The sequence below is a fragment of the Trichechus manatus genome, unplaced genomic scaffold (genome assembly GCF_000243295.1).
Source record: "Trichechus manatus latirostris isolate Lorelei unplaced genomic scaffold, TriManLat1.0 scaffold00075, whole genome shotgun sequence".
Classification (NCBI taxonomy): domain Eukaryota; kingdom Metazoa; phylum Chordata; class Mammalia; order Sirenia; family Trichechidae; genus Trichechus; species Trichechus manatus.
Window position 1 is genome coordinate 8762292 of NW_004444011.1, and position 22624 is coordinate 8784915.

Sequence of the window (22624 nt, forward strand, 5' to 3'; positions counted from 1 at the left end):
TATTTACAGTGACCTGAGAAAGCATAGAAGTATTAATTACTTAACCTAGACTGAGTAATTCAGGAACTATTCTCTACAACTACATATATAAAAAAATCTCTAACAGTGCATATATTGAATTTTGACCTTACTCAAGAAATCATCTGTGGATGCAAAAGTAAAAATCATTATCAAGTGTGCCCATATTTACATAATAGATGATGTTAACAGGGTGAGACCCCCTTCCCGAGCTGAATAAACAATCACTAATAAAAATCTCTTCTATCAAGGTACAGCATATTATGACAGAGAAGCGTCTAGGACTAACACAGTTCAATAGGAAAATAACTGCTTTTAAAATTTAGCCAAAACCTTTCACAGCATTTTTTTTTTTTTTTTGGTAAAATTTTTTTTCTCAAAGTTTTAAGTACCATTATAGATATTTCTAAGTTGTATTAGAAAAACTTTAAATGTGCCACTAACTAGATGTTCTTTTGAGTATTTTTGTAGTATGCTTCATATAAGAGACAAAAAGGCCTAGTACAATATATTCAGACTTACCGCTATATTTATTCAATTTTATGTATACACGATGTTGAACAACCAAACAACTTAGTGAAAAAAGTTGAACCCAATAACCATAACTGTAGATAACCATGCGTACAATTAAAACAAGAACTAGAGCAACAAGGAACAGCAAGATGTATGGATAAATAAATGCGTGGTAATTGGCATCATGCAGTTTTATAGGCAAACACAGGATTAGAATTTCACTCCACTAATGAAACTATTTCATTCATCTTTTCAAGCCAACCCATTGAATCCTTCCTCTGTTAAATACCAACGAGTACTGAAATAATAACCCACACTCTATACTTAGAAGCTCATAAGTCCTTGTTCATATTTAAATGAATGAAATGGATTAGTATCTCAAAAACATTTACAAAAGAAATGTGTGAATTCCTACCTCCATTATCTTTCAGATGTAGTGCAATCTTGGTATCATCTGGAAGAAAAATTCAAAGTTAGTATCACAGAAAAAAACTTTAAAGATGCATAAATCTCACGACCAGTAACTTTCTACTAACTGCCTTAACTGTAACATGACTAGGCTTCAATATTTTGTTGAGTTAATTTATACTCAATGACAGTAAGTCCTACCTTTACACGATGCAGTACTAAAATTTCTACTGTGATTGTATTATCAAGGCTTACTACTTCAAAAGTATTATATGATTCCTAAGATTTGTGAGGAAAATAAACAATTATAATTGTAACTTCAAATATACTTACTTTTAATTTCTAAAACAACTTACTGTAATTAAACCTTATAGTTATGGCCTTATTTATTATTTATAAAACTAAGACTGAGAAGATGGCAAATTAATTGGAATAGTAAAGATTTGTCAATATTTACAAATTTAACTTCAAAAGTTCAATGCTTATTTTCAATACTAACAAATATGACCAAAATCACATGTGAAAAAATCTTGTCCTTCCTAAACAAAATGTAGGATCTGCTTTTTTATTGCGGTGGTTATATTTCATTCTAAAGAGTAAGATTAAAATTACAGAAATATTTTCATAGGCATTAACCTAATAATCCATAATAACATAGATGAAAATATAACATTGCCTTCAAAATCATAAAATACATTTAGCAGCTACCCTCTAATTTACTTTATTCCAGTTAACTTCTAATAGTTAATTAAATTTCAATTAAAAGTAAAATTTCAAATTTTAATTTAGTTTCGTATTCTAATGACTAAATAAGGCCATTTTCCCCGCTTTAAGACTCACTCATGGCAAACTAGTCTCTTATTTTTACCCACTCCTTAGTGATACCATTCAGGGAAGTGTACTAAAAGAACATCAGAATAGACGGCTAACAAATGTTGGCTAATATCCCACTTTCTTCTCCCTTCTCCCTTCTCCCTGTGAGTTGTGCCCTTGCATTAAGGCTGGCTAGTATTTTTGCCTTCTCTAGAAGAGGAACTATTTTTCAAGGACCATCCGTGACATATACAGTGCCCCTCTGTAGGTTATGAACCAACATATTTCATTGACTACATTTAGGAAAATATTAGAATTATATATGAGTAGAATTATTTATTGTTCAGAATCCAAAATCAGTGGACATTTTACATGCCTTTTGCTTTTCCATCCCGTGACCAAAATGTTGAATTCAGTTACTGCAAAGTTTAGCAACATTAAGAGAAATCTGTATTTATCTGCTAGGGAGGATAAGCAGCAGAATCACTGTTAAAAGCTAAGTCTTAATAACAGGCAAAGTATATTAAAAGAAACCCAGCATATGTTTTTATTCTATAATAATTTTGACTTCTCCCCTTAAGAAATCCCTTAGAAATACAATTTGTCAAAGAATAACTTTCCCTTTAGAGAGCTACTGTAGTACATGTCAACACAGTGATTTTTTCTCCCCAATCCCAAAAAACAAAACCATCTCCAGCGCACCTTCTGTGGGCAGGCTGGTTGGCAGCTGTGATGTTGTTGCTCTTCTGGTGGTGGTTAAGACCCTGAACTGTGTGGTTGTCGCTCTTACAGTTGTGGTGGTTTGAGAAGAAGTTTCCACTGGCTCTGTGTCCTCACACATCTTCTCTTTTGACTAGCAAGCAAAACAAAAAAGAATATAATTTAAGAATCATCACATACATATATTTTAAAATTACATCAAAGAAGTTGGGCCGTAAAACACAAAAGATCAAGATTAACCTCATTGCTGTTGAGTAGATTCCGACTCATAGCGACCCTATAGGACAAGCAGAATTTCCCCATAGGGTTTCCAAGAAGCAGCTGATGGATTCAAACTGTCGACCTTTTGGTTTAGCAGCCTGAGCTCTTAACCACTGCACCACTTTCTTATTTATAGATTTTGCTAATTTACAAAGTATATATTATAGGCAAGGGAAAAATTTGGATGTAACACATCATTTCTAGTTTCAGATATTTGGATTTCACCATTTCTGCTTTTACTCTTTCATGTTAGTGTTTATCTTGCCTTAAATTTTATATCAATATATTTATAAAAGATGCGATGTCAAAAAAGTTATGTTAGAATAAAAATATGTGCATAAAGACAAGGTTTAAATCATGCTTCCAAAAAAATAAAATAAAACAAAAAACCAAACCCATTGGTCGAGTTGATTTCAACTCATAGCAACCCTACAGGACACAGTAGAACCACCCTATAGAGTTTCCAAGGAGTGCCTGGTGGATTCAAACTGCCAACCTTTTGGTTAACAGCCGTAGCACTTAGCCACTACACCACCAGGGTTTCCAAAATCATGCTTAGGTATGTGAATAAAGAGCATATTCTTACATACTAACCTGATAATGCTAAATCCTAAAAATCTTGTAAGTGCTCCATGTAACTTTATTGTTCAAAAGTAATCTACCATAGGCTAACTGGGTATTTAAAATTTTGTTTTCTTTTATGAATACTCAAAACCATAGAAGGAAAGATTGAACAGCACTTACATAATCACTTAGTCTATCTCTCTTCTCCCTAGCAGAGCTATTCTTGAGGACACCAGGGAACAGCACATATATTTTTTTAAATCTAAAACCTCACAAGTAAATCCTATAACCTTCGCCAGGAACGATCTTCAACATCCAAACTTTTATAGTTTTGTAGCGGGTGTTCAGTTTTTTGTGCTTTAAAGGATCCCTAGCTCTCTGGTAGACTTTGAGTGGAAAATAACTATTCTTCACATGTATGTTACTCATCCCATCTTTAAAAATTATTTATTAAATAAATAACTTTCTTAAATTTCTCTTGTCATTAGCGAAGTATTATGTATCTTTTTTACTGGTTCCTGAAGAGTTCCTGAAGCAATTTCCTTTTTCTTAATTGGTCAGGATATAGCTTTATTCTTGACTATAGAATTTAGGGGCCCATTCAGTCACTTAACCTTGAGCCCCTGCATCTTATCAGCTCCGACAATCTAAGGAGCTCCTCTCCAGACTCCACTTTACTCATCATTCCCACATCATGGACCTTATCTTCAGCTGAAAATGATTTTGGTCTGAAATAATATTTCATTTACTCTATTTTCAGTCTATCTCTGTATTTGTTTACTTAGATTCTTCTTATCCTTTGACTACATAGAAAGTTCAAGTACAATGATTTTCTTCTTTAGTCTTTTTTTTTTTATCACCTCAACCTCTCTTTTCAATAGTTTCAAGCATATTGCCCTGTTTGTTTTCCCCACAACACCTTTTCAGAAAATTCCTAATCTTGACTATAGTAAAAAACTGCTTTTTCCATGCCTGCTCCAAGGCCAGGCACAGCTGGAGAAAAAGTACACAGCCCTCCCACGGAGAGCTCTTCAAATTTATCACCTGCATCCTCAGCTGGGCCATGCTGCTTGACAATAAATACTACTGTATTTTGCTAATCAGCTCTTTCATTATCCTCAGCAGCAATTTGAAACTCTCCACTTTGCTTAAAGCTGTTGTTGTTCTGTGCTATCGAGGTGATTCGGACTCATAGAGACCCTATAGGACAGAGTAGAACTGTCCCATAGGGTTTCCTAGGCTGTAATAGAGAAGCAGATTGCAGTGTCTTTTCTCCTGCAGAGCTGCTGGTGGGTTCAAACCACTGATCTTTCAATTAGCAGCCTAAAGCTTAACCATTGTACCTCCACTGCACTTTTTTGCTTAAAGCTACAATCCTTAACATTACCCCATGACCTCACCTATTTCCTTGATAAAAGAGAAGCCAACTCCAGACTTACTGGTCTGACAGAGATTGGAGGAACCCCTGAGACTATGGCTCCGGGACACCCTGCTTAACTCAGAACTGGAGCCACTTCCGAAGTCCACTTTACAGTCAAAGATTAGACAGGCCTATAAAACAAACAATAACATACTCGAGGAACGTGCTTCTTAGTTCAATCAAATACGAGACCAAATGGGTAACACTTGCTCAAAAGCAAAGATAAGAAGGCAGGAAGGGACAAGAAAACTGGATGAATGGACATGGGAAACCTGGGTGTAAATAGAAAGGGGTAGAGTGCTGACACAATTTTGGAACTGCAACCAGTGACACAAAACAACTTGTGTATAAATTTTTGAATGAGAAACTAATTTGTGCTGTAAACTTCATGTAAAGCAGAATAAAATTAAAAAAGGGAGACAGAAGTCATCAGAAACTTGTTTTTATCAAGTCATACTTACTTGAATCTATACTTATCCTATCCTTCTTCCCTTCCATTATGATACATGTGGCATCTGTCCATTATAGCTATTTCCTCAAGCTGTACTCTGGCCCAACCTCATCCACTTTCCCAGGAATTCTGAACTTGCTCGTTTGATCACATCCTTTCTATTCAAAAAATATTTTCAATCCCTAATTCTCTTCTTGCTTGTTTCCATCAGCCCTGAACATGATTAAGTGTGTTCAATCTTATTTTAAAAACTCATTCCTCCCTCTGCTCCACAACGTATCCTGACATTGTTTTACTTTTCCTTCCATTCACAGCCATAGTTCCAGGTCCTCTCAGGTCCTCAGAGCACTGGTCCTCTCAGACTCCCACCTTTCCCATCCATGACAATCTTATTTCTACTCTATTCAACTTATTTGAAATTTCTCATATCAATATTTCCACAGATCTCCTTAATTACTAAATTTTCTATGGTCTATTATCGATACCTCATCTGCATTTGGCACAGTTGACCACTCTCTTACTTTAGTTTCTATGATACACACTCTCATTACTTTTCTGATACCTCTCTAACAACTTCTCCGTTTTCTTTTTTTGTCTATCGAGTGTTGGCGGTTCTTATGGTTCTTTCCTTACCTTTATTTTCAAAACATGCATTTTCACCGAGTAATCTCTACATCCATGATTTCAATTAACATATTTATGTTGATTGCTCCTAAATCTATACCGTTAGTCCAAACTTACCTCTTGAATTTCAGGTCCAAATATTCACTTATTAAGTTGGCATATGCATATGGATATCATCGACATCTCAAATTCAGTAAGTATAAAATGAAACTTGCCATATTATTATCCACAAATGTCTTCCTCCTGCATTCCTATTCTCAATGAACAGTTTTCTAAAATACCCTAATGTTTAAGATAAAATACTGGAGTTGGTTTTCCCTAGAGACTCTGAAGGGTCTTTCTGCTACAAAACAAGTAGATCTTGGGAGAAAAGCAGTAATAGTATTTGAAGGAAATAAGAAAAATCTTCAAGGGTATCTTTCCATGGTCTCTCCTCCAAAACAAAGCAAAGCAAAAACTGTGTGCTACAAACAGAGAAGGAGCAGTATACAATGAGCAAAGTAAAAAAAGTAGGGTTTGTCTTGACAACAAATGCCAGAATCTAACAGCAGAAGATGTGGGAGATAAATCTAACCTCCCCACATTATGGCAAAACCAAAATCAAACCCACTGCTGTTGAGTCAATTCTGACTCATAGTGACCCTATAAGGACAGAGTAGAACTGCCCCATAGTGTTTCCAAGGATGTAAATCTTTATAGAAGCAGACTGCCACATCTTTCTCCCACAGAGCAGCTGGTAGGTTTGAACCACTGACCTTTCGGTTAGGAAGGAGTCAAGTGCTTTAACCACTGTGCCACCAGGGCTCCTGGTGCATTAAGACACCAAACCAAAAAATCATTGCCATCGAGTCAATTCCAACTCATAGTGACCCTACAGGACAGAGGAGAACTGCCCCATAGGGTTTCCAAGGAGCAGCTGGTGGATTTGAACTGTTGACATTTTGGAGCAGCCGAGCTCTTAACCACCAGGCAGCCTTGAAAAAAGATAAAGTTTCCTTGGTCTATAATATCCCATAAAGCCCTCAGGTTCCTATCATCCAAACTTTTGGTGGAAAATATCACCTATTTAAGTCCTAGGGATGCCCATGGAATAAGATCAAACAAATATGCACTTCTAATTAAGGGACATAAAAAGAAACTCAAAAAATAAAAAAAGCACCCTGACCAAAAGAAAGCAAAAATAATGTAGAACATATTTCAGACCATCAAGAATTTTATATTAGAATCATCCAATTTAGAACATATAAAAATTATGTATGAAATATTTAAAAACATGAAAGTTAGGATTTAAAAAATGAATTAACAACATGAGACTATAAAAATGACATATTTAATAAAGCATCAAATTTAAATTTGATAAATGAAAAATATATTTGTGGAAATTTTAACTCAGTGGATGGGTTAAATAGCTGATTAAACAAGATAAGGGAAAATTAATTAATAGATCTGAAGAAAGTCCCCAGAATACAGCATAAAGAGATAAGAAAATAGATGATATAAAAAGAAGTTAAATGATACGTGAGAAGATGAAAAGGTCAAGCTTATCTCCAAGAGCTCAGAAGAATAAAATAAAGAAGATGGAGGGGAGAGGATACTGAAGAAATAATGGCTAAGAACTTTAGAACTGATCAAATTAATGAATCAAAAGATAGAGGGGAAAAAAACATATTTCTCTAATCCACGAAGCAGAATAAATAGAAAAAAACTCATATTTAAACAAAGTTTAGGGAAATTGCATGATATTAAAGAAAAAGGAAAGCAGCTAGAAAGGACAAATAATAGAGAATAATTAATTGAGAACAGACTTCTAAAGAGCAATAGCAAAAGTCAGAAAAAAATGGAGTTATTATATTTACGTGTTTAATTACACATAAGCATCAAGCTATAATTATTTCCTATAAAACTATGCTTTAAAAATGAGAGTGAAATAAAGATGTATTCAGATAAACAAGTACTGACAGAATTCACCACCAATGGCATTCACTAATGAAACTTCTACAGGAGATCTTCAAAACCAAAAGATATGATTCAGAAGGAAAATCTGAGATGCAAGAAAGAATGGTGAATCCCAGAAATATAGGTTCAGCCAAAAAATATTGTCTGTAAAAAAAAATAAAATTATTAACGATTAATGTGTAGTATTAAAAAAAAAGAATAGAGTTATAATACCACACAGCAGTAACAGGTAATACATAGGAGAGTTTCTAGGAGTTAAAGTGTTCTAAGGTCATGTTGTTTTATTCAGGAAGGAAAATAAGTATTCATTAATTTTGTTGTTGTTATTAGGTGCCGTCGAGTTGGTACTGACTCTTAGCAACCCTACGTACAACAGAAGGAAACTGCCTGGTCCTGCACCATCCTCACAATTGTTAGCCTGTTTGAGCCCATTGTTGGAGCCATTGTGCCAATCCACTTCATTGAGGGTCTTCCTCCTTTCCACTGACGCTCTACTTTACAAGCATGATGTCCTTCTCCAGGGATTGGTCCCTCCAGATAACACGTCCAAAGTACGTGAGACAAAGTCTCATTATCCTTGCTTCTAAGGAGCACCCTAGCTGTACCTCTTCCAAGACAGATTTGTTCATTCTTCTGGCAGTCCATGGTATATTCAGTATTGTTTGCCAACACCATAACTCAAAAGCATCAATTCTTCTTTGGTCTTCCTTATTTGTTGTCCAGCTTTTGCATGCATATGAGGTGACTGAAAATACCATGGCTTGGGTCAGGCCCACCTTAGTCCCCAAAGTGACATCTTTGCTTTTCAACACTTTAAAAGAGGTCTTTTTTAGCAGATTTGCTCAATGCAATCCGTCATTTGATTTCTTGACTGTTGGTTCCATGGCTGTTGATCGCGGATTCAAGTAAAATGAAATCCCTGACCATCCTTTTTCAAGGATTAATTAATTTTAGAGTTTGTTAAATTATGTGTGCATGGTAAAATTTAAAGAATAGTCATAAACTGTCTAACTTCAGCACTAGTATAATTAATGTAACAAAGAGATAAAAACAATAACAAATACAATAACAAAAACTTATTTAATCAATTAATTAAAAAAATAAAAAACAGAAAAGGAGATAAAAGATACATAGAAAAAAAGCACAAATAAATAGCATAAATTAAGGTGGTAAGAGTAAGTTCAAATAACTGTAATACACATAAATGAGTTAAATTATCAGTTTTAAGACAGATTGCCAGTTTGGATAATACACTAAATCCAGCCTCAAAATATATTAAGAAAAATTTGATAGAATTATATGGAGCAATCACCAAATCCATCATAATTTGAGATTTCAATCTGCCAGAATGTCTGGTTGAACAGCACATTTATTAAACTTGACACCCAACCAATTAAAGAATGTACACTTTATTTTTCTTGAGCACAAATATACGTGCTTTCATAGGGCAGAAGTTTTAATTTTAAGGAAGTCCACCTTAGTGAGTAGTCTAAGGGTGGATACATGACATTATACATTTGTTAAAACCTACAGAACTGTACAACACAAAGAGTGAACTTTGATATAAACTAAGGACCTAATTAATAACAATGTGTCAATATCAGTTCATCAGTTGTAACAAATGTACCACATTAATGGAAGATATTAATAACAGTGGAAAAAGTGGACACTTTTTTTGGTGGAATTTTTCTGTAAACCTAAATTTGTTCTAATATATAAATTTCATTACTATAAAATTAAAAAATCATAGTTGATTCTCTGAAAAGACTAGTAAAATAGGTAAGATTAAGTCAGGTTTAATGAAGAGAAGACACAATAAAACTATTTGGAGCAAAAAGAAAACATATTCATGGATACAGCATAGATTAGTTTGTTAAAAATGAATTCTATACACAACTTTATGACCCCTCCACCTGCAAAAAGGATAAATTCCTAGGAAAATATGATTTAGTCAACATGACCAAGAAGAAATAAAAGGCTGAATTGTTCTATTACTATTAAACACACCGAATCGGTAGCTCATCTTTCTCACAAAAGAAACAAGACGATTTTACATGTGACTTCTATGAATCTATCAGGAGACTATTAATTTCAATATTATAAAAAGTCATCCAGATAATGGATAAAAAATACTTCCTAACTATCGTATTATACCAATATAATTATGATACAAATACCAGATTAGTATGAAAAAAAATTTTTAGGTCCATCTTCCATCTCAAAACATGAAATAACTGTGTGCAATATTATCAAGCCAAATCCAGAGAGTATATAAAAAGATAACATATTATAACAATGTACTAGTTACTACATAACAATATAACCAAGTTTTGCTTTATGCCAGGAATAAAGGAGTGGTTTAAAATAAGATAATCTTTAAATGCCATGGCAATCATCATATTAACAAACCAGAAAAGAAAAGACCAAATGATTGATACAGAAAATGCATTTGGAAATTTTAATAATTTAAGAATATAAAAATAATCAAACAAACTAAGACTAGAAGGAAATTTCCAAAACCTTATAACCAAATCTCTATAAAAACTCTACAGTAAACAAGATGCTTAATAGTAAAACTCTATTCAATATTGCATAGGAGCTATGTGTCAACTAGGTTGGGCCATGATTCTCAGTTGTTTCGCAGTTATATAATGATGTAGTTTGGCAGTTGTGTAATGATGTAATTTGGCAGTTATGTAATGATGCAATTGGGCAGTTATGTTATGATGTAGTTATCCTCCATGTTGTAGTTTGATGTGATCAGCCAATCAGTTATAAGAGGAGTTTCCTTGAGGGTGTGGCCTGAATCCTATATATATATATGTATGTTCCTATATACATATATACATACATATATATATATATATGCATGTTCTGGCAAAGCTTTCTTGCTTGCTCTGGATCCTGCATCTGGTGCATCACCATCTGACCTCCAGTTCTAGGGGCTTGAGACAGTGGCTTGCTGCATTGCCTACTGATCTTCGGATTCATCAGCCTCCACAGCTTGTGAGCCATCAGCTCGCCATCTTACCTGCCAATCTTGGATTCATTGGCCTTCACAGCCTGTGAGCAGCAGCCTGCCATCTGATCTACTGATCTTGGGTTCATCAGCCACTGCAGCTACATGAGTCAGGAGAAGCCTCCAGCCTGACACCTGACCCATGGACTTGGGACTTGTCAGCCTCTACAATCACATGAGCCATTTCTTTGTGATAAATCTCTCTCTCTATATATATTTATATGTATACACATATGATTCACTGGTTTTGTTTCTCTAGAGAAGCTAGCCCAAGACAAGATACTTACTAGGCCAGGAAGATAAGATAAACTAAGAAATAAAAGGCATCATCTCAGAAAGAAGAAACCATCCTGCTATTATTCAAAGATGACATGATAGTCTAAATAGAAAAACAAACAATCAAAAGACCAATTATCAAAACTATTAAGAATATATCATTTTCTCAATGTGGCTGAATATAACACCACTATCAAAAATCAGCACATTTCTATCAACAAATAGTTAGAATCCATACTAGTAATAAAAATTGCAATTAAAACAGCAACAATAAATTACTTAGTAATAATCTAAAAAAAATTGTTGAAATTATAAAATTATTTAAGACATGAAATAAGAACTAAAGGAGATAAATTATATCAACAAGATGATAATACTTTAAATGTCTATTTTTAAATGATATAAATGCACAATTCAATGTAATTCCAATAAAAATATTAACAAGATTGACTGATTGCAGAACTTAACAAGTTGATTTTAAAATTTATATGGATAAAAGTTCCAAAATAGTCAAAACACTTGTGAAGACAGAAAAGTAATGAGACTTTGTTCTCTAAAATATCAAGATTACTTATAATACTATAGTAATTAAGACAGTATGACATTGGCCCAGGTATTGACAATTTGAGCATTAGAAAAGGAGAACCTAGAAACAGATCCCTGCCTAATAAGATTTTCCTTTATATCCATTGTTGTTTTTGTTAAGCATTGTCTAGTCAACTTTCAGCTCATAGCAATAGCATGTGACAGAACAGAACTGCCCCATAAGGTTTTCTAGGCTATAATCTTTATGGGAGCAGATTGCCAGGTCTTTCTTCCTTGGAGCCACTGGGTGTGTTTGAACTGCCAACCTTTGGGTTAGCAGCCGAGTGTTTAACCATTGCGCCACGTCCACTACATTAGCAGAATTAAGAGTTCTGACAATATCAGGGTTGTCAAACCAAAACCAAATGCACTGTCATCGAGTTGATACCGACTCATAATGACCCTACAGAACAGAGTAGAACTGCCACACAGGGTTTCCAAGGCTTTAATCTTTATGGAAACAGGCTGCCACATCTTTCTTCCACGGAGTGACTGGTAGGTTCAAACTGCTGATCTTTCAGTTAGCATCCCAGCGTTTTAACCACTGTTCCACTAGGGATCCTTATCCAGGAATGTGAAATAAAAGGAATTCTTAAACACTCTGCTTGAAGTGTAAATTGGTGAACTGGAAACAATTTTGCATTATCTTTTGTAGTTGAACACTTATATAACTCAGGCCCAGCAATTCAACTTTCAGAAATATTAGAGAAATTTTTGTGCATTTAATTCAGGAGACATGCACAAGAACATTTTTGTAATAGCAAAAATCTGGAAACAATCCAAGTGTTCATAAACAAAAGACTGAGTGATGAAAATATGACTGGAAAGATGTAAACTGCAGGAGGCCAGGGCTTCTGCTGTTGTTTTGTTTTTTTTTTTCTTACTACCGTATTCCATTACCTAAAACTGTGCTTGGGACATCATGGGAATGCAACAAATATTTGTTGAGTAAATGAATGCATATTCATATCACAGAAAATGTAGCTATGCAAATGAATAAATTACCACCACATGCACCAACATTGATAAATGTTATAAACATAATTCTAGTGAATAAAGTTGACAAAACTACAGAATGTATGATACTATATTTTACATAATTTAAGAGCAAGCAAACTTTATCATAATTTAGGATACATATGCATATGAAAAAAACTCTTTTATACTAAAGATATCTTGAATGATAAATTCAAGATAGTTTTATAACTTTTTAACAGGGAAAGGCAGGTCTGCTATAGAGCAAGAGCAAACAGCCAGCTTCATAGTTACCGATAATGTTCTAGCTATTAAATCGAGTAGTGTGCTCACGGGTATTCATTTTGTTATTGTGCTTCAGAATTACATTAATGCTGTAAAAAAATTGTTAAAAAGATATAAAACAGGAAAAAAAATTCATAGTTCTCATTCCCATTATTGATCCTTCCGCCACCACCACTGCCGATATGACCGCCATCACCATTGCTGCCATGACCACCATCACCACCATTCTCTCCCCCAAATAATCCAGATCCCCAGCATCTCTGGCCTAGGTTATAGCTAGAGCCAACTAATTGGCGTCTTGCCTCACAATCCATTATTCACTTCATAGCCAGGGTGATCCTTCCAAAAAGCAATTTGGATCATATCATCCCTGTGATTAAACCCTTCAGATAGCTTTCCGTTGTCCTTAGGGTAAAGTAAACTTCTTCAGCTGGTCACATTTAGGGCTCTGCTTACTTCACCAATCTCGTATCTCCTCATTCCTCTCCTTTGCTTCAATTACCCTTTAGACTTCAGCTTAATTATCACCCCCTCAAGCAAACCTTCCTTTATCCTACTTACCAGACCATGGACTTGCAGTTACTGTCTTTGCCCATGTCTTTCTCTAAGCGCAACTCTTTGCTTAGTGGTCTGTCTACCCTGCTGGACATTTACTTATCAGTGCTCAGAACAGTTCATAGATGGCGATCATATTAGGATTTATAGCTACTGAATAAATTCATCTTACAGAATCAAAAAATCTAATTTAACCCTAGTTCTAGATATGAAAATTAGAGTTGGTGACCTTGTTTACTTACCTGTAAAAGGTTAGAATTGCTTATCACAAAGCTAGTGATGTTGATAATTACATACAAAATATATAGTTCATATAAATTATATAAAAGTACATGTAAAATACATAATAAAAGGAAACATTAAACACGGATATACTATATTCTGAGCTCCTTGAGGGGAGGGACCATTTTTTATTTATCTTTGTACATTTAGTAATCATAGTCTATACAGACTATGGTGAATTCTCCATATACTTGGCAGGGCTTAAAATATGATGGATTCTTCTCTATCTCCTATGCTTCACACTGAAGCAATAAAATTAAAACATCTGAATTACACTCTTAATCTTTAAAATTTCAACTTTGTTTATTGGGGTAACTATGATTACATGAAGGAGCCTGAGGGTGCAGTAGTTAAGTGCTCAGCTACTAACCAAAATGTTGGTGGTTCGAACCCACCAGTTGCTCTGCTAAGACAAAGATGTGGCAACCTGCACGTGTAAAGGTTATAGCCTTGGAAGCCCTATGGGGTAGCTATTAGTTGAAATTAACTTGAAGGCAACAGGTTATATACATGAAAGAAAGGTCTGCCTGAAATATACCTATGACTATACCAATATGGGGGAGGGTAGGTAGAGCATAGGGAATTTTTGGGGCAGTGGAACCATTCTTTATGATATCCTTATAGTGGATACATGACCCTAGTATTTGTCAAAACCCATGGAACTGAACTATACGAAGAATGAATCCTAATGTAAACTATGGACTTTAGTTAATAATAATGTATCAATATTGGTTCATCAATTGTAACAAATATACCACACAAATGTAAGATATTAATAATAGGGGAAACTGTGGAGGGAGGGAGGGGAGTATATGGGAACTCTGTACTTTCTGCGCAACTTTTCTGTAAACCTAAAACTGCTCTAAAAAATAAAGTCTACTCACAAAAATCCAAGTTTTTTTTTTAAAAAAAAGCCTCTAGTAACCACTGATCTCCTAATAGTTTTAAAATAGAACTTTGACATGCATTGTTTTGCTGAATGAGAAATTTTATGTAATTGTTAATGGTTTTTATTAAAAATCCATTCCCTAAAACTTAATGAAAGAAAAAAATAAGTATTTCTTCATGAACTTATAGGATACCTTTATGTGACTACAAAAGGACAATGTAAATACAATTCACTAAAAAAACTTTTAAACAGGTTAAAATTTCTTCTGCATCTGTGTACAATTGCTTGAATTACTTCATCGCATTATTGTCTCAATCATGTTTTCCTTGGCATTAAAGTCTCCATGCTACAACCTTTCTCACTTCTTATATCTGGCAAATTTGCTGTAACCAGTCTTTTCCTCCATACCACTGGTCTCTTTGTAAGCTAACAATACTAAAAATGGCCTCCTAGATTTTAAAAACAAGCTGCCGTTGAGTCTATTCTGACTCATGATGTGTGTCAGAGTAGAACTGTGTGCCATAGGGTTTTCAATGGCTGATTTTTTGTAAGTATATTGCCAGGCCTTTATTCTGAGGCACCTGAGTGGTCTTGAACTTACAACCTTTCGGTTAGCAGCTGAAATCATTAACCACTTGCACCACCCAAGGACCCCTACCTAGATCTTAGAAAAGCAGCAAGTGTTTAAGAGAACTGCCCTTTGCTCACACAGATGTAAATCCTGGCTCTACTATTCCCTAGCCAGGTACCTAACTCTCTAAGCACTCACACAGCACCCCTCCTCCACCACCTCTCCTCATCCCTCCCTCTCTTCTCTTAGCAGTATGGGGATAATGACGGCACTTTCCTCATAGAATGGATATGAGAATAAGTTGAGATAAAACACATAAACAGTTAAGCACAATGTCTGACACATATTAGGGACTCGGTAACTGTTAAGTATTTATGTTAAATTAGATAGAACTTCCATTACATTGTAGTATCTATGTATGACATCTAGGTCCCTGGAATCTTGCCATAATAAAGCACAGGCATACCTCTTCAGGGCATCCACTGTCCACCCAGTCCTGCCGATGGCGATCAAATCCACTGGAACATCTTGAAAGAAGACCACACGGCAGTTCAGAAAAGAAAGTATAAGTGTGGGATATAGGGCAGTAATTAAAATTAAAAAATTGGTAGTAGTTAATTCTTAAATTTTCATTTTAGCACAATATAGTCTTTCTTCTACAGAACTGTTAACTGGAGCAGTGAAACATTCACAGTGCAATTGAGAAATCACTCACTCTTTAGGTTATCACACTATTATCATCCCATATAGTAACATATTACTCTGCTGAGGCAGATCACAATATGCAGAGCCTGAATTCCAATATAAAGGTAAAAGCAATCACTAGTCTATGAAGTTGGTTTTCTTTTTCCTCAAATTTTATTTTCTCATCATCGAAATGAATGGATGCAATTTTTTTGCAAGTATAGCTTTTCAAGTTGTCAGATCTTTTTATTCAATTTTAGATTGAATATTATGCAAAGACATACCAGTCACACAAACTCTTTCTCTATGATTAGCTCATGAATAAAAGGTCTAATTCAGCAAGCAAGATTTAGTAAGATTTCATTTACTCATATTCTCTTCTTTGGCTGGAATAATTTTCTGTCCAATCCCTCCCTATCTTCCAGATACAGCCCATTTTTCATGGTCCAGCAAATATTATCCAAAGCACATTCTGCTAAAGCTTTATAATCGCTGTGATCACATATTACTTTACTGTTTAAATTTTTTAAAGTAAGTTTTCATGGGCTTATGTCTTATGTACCAAACTTGGTTGTGAACATTTTAAAGTTAGGATCAGTGTCTCACACTAATTTTCTCTAGTATGCCTGAAACATGACTTCTTTTTCATATTAAAAATATAAAACATTTGCCAGTCTATTAAAATTATGGATTTATATTGGCCCTTCATTTTAATATTAAATGTTAGTATTAAATCTAAATATTATATAAACATATTTGTATAATGTCTATATATCAATATGAATCTAAACAGATGTTTATATATTTTTCAAAATAAATGGAGGCCCTTCAACTTTTGTTTTATATTGCCTATTGGCTTCTAAGTGCTACTTTGAAAACTTTTTTTTTAATGCTTGATTTGTAGTGAGTTCACATGATGGCTTCTTCTAAGAATCCTTGACAGAGACTATGTACCATGGCACGAATGAGCATAATTTAATTCAAGTGGAATGTGAAAACAACTCTACTATCAACAAAAAAGAACATATCTATCTTTCTCTCCAGACATGATCCATTAAAGCTCAGTTATTTTATAACTACCATCTGTACTGAACAAGCTTAAGGGTAGAATAAACATCAATGTGTGATGTGGCATCCTGTGATTTGAGATTCCCCAGTTGGTCAAAGCCATCTCTGCTTACCCAATGAGATTCTGATGCATGGTGTCTATTTAATTTAAGAAGAGTTAGATGATGTCCACTCATCTTTTTTTCAAGTTTGTTTAAATACTGAAGAATTTACTGATAATCTCTTTTGCAAGATGGGAAATAATTGATTTTCTATGAAAAAAATATTGTTTGGGAGCTACTTGATTACAGTTTCTTTTCATTTACTCTTTTCCGATGTATCCAAAACCAGTCAAAAATAATAACTTTTACCTTTTTTATAACAAGATGGCACCAAATTTTAAATTTGTGGGTTGACTGAAATTTTACCTTACAGTTATTAGTGCTTTAATTTATTAAATTATTCACATGGAAAAATACAGAAACACTGCAACTTGCTGGATTTACCTAAATAATCCCCAGCTATATTGTGTGAAATTAGGTCCTACTGAAAATACATGATTCAATTCTTTCATTCACAACTGATTCCCCATTAATTGGTCTGTCAGTTCACTAATTGCTAGGATGAGATGGAGTGAGAATGGCAAACACAAATAAGATTTGGTCTTTTGGTTTCAAAATTGAATAGAACTGGACCCTGCCTTTTCAGCATTTTCTTTAATAACCTGTAAACTCAATAGTACCCAAAAGCAAAGATAACCAAAGGGGTGTGTGTATGTGTGTTTGTTACAAATCATTAAGAAAACCATCTTTAAATTATTTCTGGAGTCTAAATAAACCAAAAATCACGTTTGCGAACACATTCCTCCCTCCACTGAGCTGCTGAGTTGTGTTTCTAAAACATAATGCATTAACCACGTCATGCTCTAGCATACAGTGTTTCTAAAAGAGGTTCACCCACATTGGAATCATGTAGGGTGCCTGTTAAAATGCAAATTCCTGCTTCTAACTGAATAAGAGTCTCTGGCAGTTGGGGACCAGCAATCTTCATTTTTAAACAAGCACCACAAGGTGATTCTTAACACACTGAACTTGAAAACCACTGACTGACAGTACAACATGACCAGGCCCCTAACCTACTCCTTCAGCCCCATCTTCTACAACCTGTTCTCATGCACCTTATGCTCCAAGCATAGCAAATTGCTTGCTGTTCCTGAATATGCTTTGCTCTCTCATGACTCTGCCTTTGAACATGAAATTCTTATGTCTGGAATAACTTTCCTTGCTTCTAATTAGTAAACCCAATCTCGATTCAGCTCAAGCATTATCTCCTCTGAGAAGCATCTCCTCTTCCCACCAGAGCAGAATTAGCAACTCTTTCTAAGTGCCTCCTTAATACCAAGTACAAGTGTCTATTATTACACTACAATTGTTTGCTTTGGTGTTATCTTACTCACAAGATTGCTGGAGAACATGGTTAAGAGTGAGGCTCTGGAGTCAAACTGCTTGAGTCAGAATCTAGGCTTGGGCACAAAAGTGTATGTGATTTTACATATCTTTGTCTGCTGTAAGCCTGTTTCCTCACCTGTAAAATGAGTGGGGGTGTTATATAAGGATTAAAAGTCAAATATTTGGTACGTAGTAAATTTTCAGTACATATTGGCTGTTTTTAATACCAAAGCAATGTGTTACATAGCATGTATGTAGGTTGACAATTGTTGAACAATGAATAAATGGGGATTTCACCTTTTAGACAGAATTTTAAAAATGTGTATGAATTCTGCGTGACACATTAATGTGAAATAAATTTTATACTATAACATCCTATGCCATCATATTAGTATTACAGAATCTTATAAGGGAAAATCTAAATGATTATTTTCTTACACATGGGCTGTGTCTTTATTCAATATTTATAAGTAGAAAGAGATTATATGCTTTTTGTAAATACTCCTCAAACATTGCTTTCAACAAAGTTTGAGCTCCTAACTACAATAGATTTCCAATGTTTTTATTTTCAAGTTTTTCTTTTTTTCTCACCATTACCTAACTCCAAAACAAATTGATAGAGTGCTATACTTCAAATTAATTCTATCATTCTCCACTCAATTTCAATGGGATGTTGATTTCAAAGCCTCTGGGTACCGTGTTAATTGAACACTATTAAACAAGGCAGCCTAGAAAAACAAACAATATTTTCCTAACTTGTGGCAGCTATCAAAATCAAGAGATTAAAGTATAAATTTCTTTAATCTTTAAGTTATCTTAGTTTTGTAGAAACAGTTTCAGAAATATCATTTATTTTGCAAGGGCAACATACTCAGATGAAAGAAATAGAGTCAATTTTAAAATATATATAAGCAATACATAAAGATTAAAAATGAAGTGCATGGGTTAAGATTGAAAATGTGTCATTTCACCGGTCACACTAAATATCTGCAAAGAGAACTTAGAAACTTCATAGAATCTTAAAACCCATTTAGGAAATAGTTTCTAGATCACGGGTAGCAATCCTTTTCTACAAAGGAGCATATAGTAAATATTTTAGGGCTTTGCGGGCTGTACCGTCTCTATTACAATTACTTGCCTTTGCCACTGTAGTGCAAGAGCATCCATAGATGGTGCGTAAATAAATAAATATGGCTGTGTTCCAATAAAACTTTATTTACAAAAACAGGTAGTGGGTAAATGTGGCCCCCTTGCTGTAGTTTGCTGACACCTGTTCTAGATTATTATATAAAAATAAAGATCTGAAAAATGCTGAAAAATTTAGGATAAACATCTTATCAAGGTGTCTGATGATTTATACGGTTCCTGTAGCCTTAGGTATATTTATCAGGGTGTGCTATCTTAATGGAAAAATCAGTTGTACATTTAGTAAATTTTCTCGCTAGTCTGTAAAAATATGAAAAATGATCTTTCAGCATCAAAGATATGGAACTATGCTTTAAAAAGTAGAAGTATTTTAGATGAGAAACAATTAGGTTAAGTGTAATGGCAAACAGCAGTGATTATAATTAATAACACATATTTTTATCATAAAGGGAGTACTAGGTAGCATGGGGAGCCCTGGTGGCGTACTGGTTAAGAGCTTGGCTGCTAACCAAAAGGTCAGCAGTTTGAATTCACCAGCCACTCCTTGGAAACCTCATAGGGTAGTTCTACTCTGTCTTATAGGATTGCTATGAGTTGGAATTGACTCAAAGGCAACGGGTTTGGTTTTTGGATTTGGTAGGTAGTATGGAGCTATAAGGTATGGGAAAGTCATTTTGTTTTGATTACACTGAACAAGTTTTAATTGGAGAAGTGGATTCTAAAATTTAAAATGATGATTACAATAATCATTTTTTCAATAAAAGTTTAACTGAAAAACCATACCTTGTTTCCCTTATGGGGCATGCTTGCTTTCGTACTGATTGGCCTTAGGCATGAGATGGACAATTTCACTAATAAAAACATTTCTCTTAAAATTGGGAAAGTTGAAATAAAGTTTTTCAGTATTTTCATGCCTGAACCACTCACTGCATATAGCTGTTAGAGTGGTAGATGAATCCAAAGTAAAGTAACCTGTTACAGAAATGATATTGTAGGATAAAGGACAGGATTTTACATTATTATATATGCAAGAATGCAGAGTATGTTTTCTTTTAATAAAAGCTCTTGATGCTACTGGCAGATCACAATCATAATCCAATGTTAATAAGAACAGTCATCTGCAGAACTCAGGAACCTTGTTTAGGAGATGAGTTTTAGATGGACTACGGATAAACGGGTAAAATCATCTGATAATCTGATATCCAAAAACTTGGCATGTGCTGTCTTGCACACCACAACTTTTAGAAAGTAAAGGCTTAATCTTTCTTCTAGACTTTTAAACCTAGCCCTGATATGTGTTTACAAAGTATAGCATCAGGGACTTTGAACTTTCCAATTCTATTATCTCCTTAGCAAAAATTCACATCGTATTTTTCTTCCCTGCCAAAGAGTTGGTAAGAAAAAAGCTATTTCTGTTACACTCAGTTTTTCCCCCTTATATCATTGGTAAAATTTTCTATAAGGAAAATGATTTTTACAATTGGCCTTTCATGCTGGAGTTATTTCTTTCTCTAAATGTCACCTCCTGAAAACCAGTCTGCTCCCAGTTTTTCAGTGTGTAGGATAGGAAAGAGTGAGTTGATGCCGAGAGTGAAGCAACATTTAGAATGAACTGGAAATAAGCCAATTCTTTGAAAAATTATTCTGATTAAGAGCCACTACTAATGTTTGCAAAATATCCTCATTTATGAATTTTCTATGCTTTAAGGGAATGGACAACGTATAAAAGTAGACCGAAATACGTGTTTAAAGTGTTATGATGCATAGAATCAGTCAGTTATAAGCTGATAAATCCACTAAATCCTTACTTAAGTCAAGGTAATTTTGCAAAGCCAGGGGCTGCTAACTTTCAGCACATTTTAACCAGGAAGACACCAACTTTGATTATTAGATACTTCAGAACATATTTTCAGTGGCATCACTAAGGTTGGTGTCACCCCGTGCAGTAACTCATGGTGGTGTCACTTCTCCTCCCCATGGACCTCCTCCCATATCAGATCATACGGAATCCTTAGTAATGTTTTTCATACTAATGTTACTCATAAATTGTAATTACCATATATAACTACTTCTTTTCCTTTAATTACTACTTCATCTCAAAATAGTTATTGATATAGATTCAAAAACACTAATTACCACAATATTGTAGCTAAAACATCAGAAAATTAGACAAAATCAGAGACTATAAAAACATGGGCAGCAATGAAAACAACAGCACGTGCTTGTAACGCATGCAGATGAAACCACGTGTCATTGTAATTGGGTAGTAATGACAGCTCTGATAGGAGTGTGTTCGAAAGTTCAAAAAGCAAATTAGCTTAGAGTTTTAGCCTTGTAGGTATATTGATACTTGTAAGCTGGGATTATGAAAAATGTTTTTGTTGTTATAATAAGCTGGGATTATGAAAAATGTTTTTGTTGTTATAACTACAGGGATATTTTTATAAAAAATAACTTTCTGCTGAAACACCGCACAAAAATTTTATAGACAGTCACTTTTCTGTCACCTCCTCTGACCATGTTACTCAGTGTGGTTTGCAGCCCCCGCATCCCTCTAGTGATGCCACTAAATATTTTATACTTACATTAAAAAAACCTTTAAAATCTTATTTAGAAGGGGCAAGAGACTGAAGTTTTTCTTCATTCTCTCATTCATCTCATTCCAAATGAATTCACTCATTTGGAAATACTTAAGTCATTTGACTCAAAAGATTTGCTCTGGCTTGCAACACTAATCCCAGAGTAAAATTTAATTTTCATCTTTGCTTCCCATCCAACTTAAGTACGGTTGGTGCATATTGATATATGCCAGCTAAGGGAATTTTAAATGATGGAAGCTTGGCCATGTATTGACTTAAATCATCCTTCATTAGAAAGCATCGTATCTTCCATGTTTTCAAAAGTTTAAGCTCTTTGCTTGGACATCGTGCTTGCTAAAACATATTTAAAATAAATTGTGGCTGAAATAGTTAAATCTGAATTCCTCAATTACTTTGAGCTTTGTGCTGGTTCACCTGCATCAAGTGGTTCTGAATGCATTAACAAGTGAAATACGCAATTTCAGAAATGTTCAATTCTATCAGGAAAACTGATTACTCCAATATACAGTTTTTC

The 22624-nt window shown here is 34.4% G+C and overlaps 1 protein-coding gene across 2 annotated transcripts in view; it reads right to left on the bottom strand.

Annotated features, from left to right (window-relative positions):
- The window catches only part of PLXDC2 (plexin domain containing 2), a 106367-nt gene that overhangs the window by 8039 nt on the left and 75704 nt on the right, over positions 1-22624 (bottom strand). Inside the window, exons 6-8 of one of the 2 annotated variants that reach the window (XM_023735059.1) lie at positions 15652-15712; positions 2455-2605; positions 947-985 (exon numbers count right to left, since the gene is read on the bottom strand). In XM_023735059.1, coding sequence (XP_023590827.1) covers positions 947-985; positions 2455-2605; positions 15652-15712 — 251 coding nt within the window. Of the gene's footprint in view, positions 1-469; positions 986-2454; positions 2606-15651; positions 15713-22624 lie in introns of those variants that run through there. The other variant, XM_023735057.1, reaches the window with a different exon arrangement.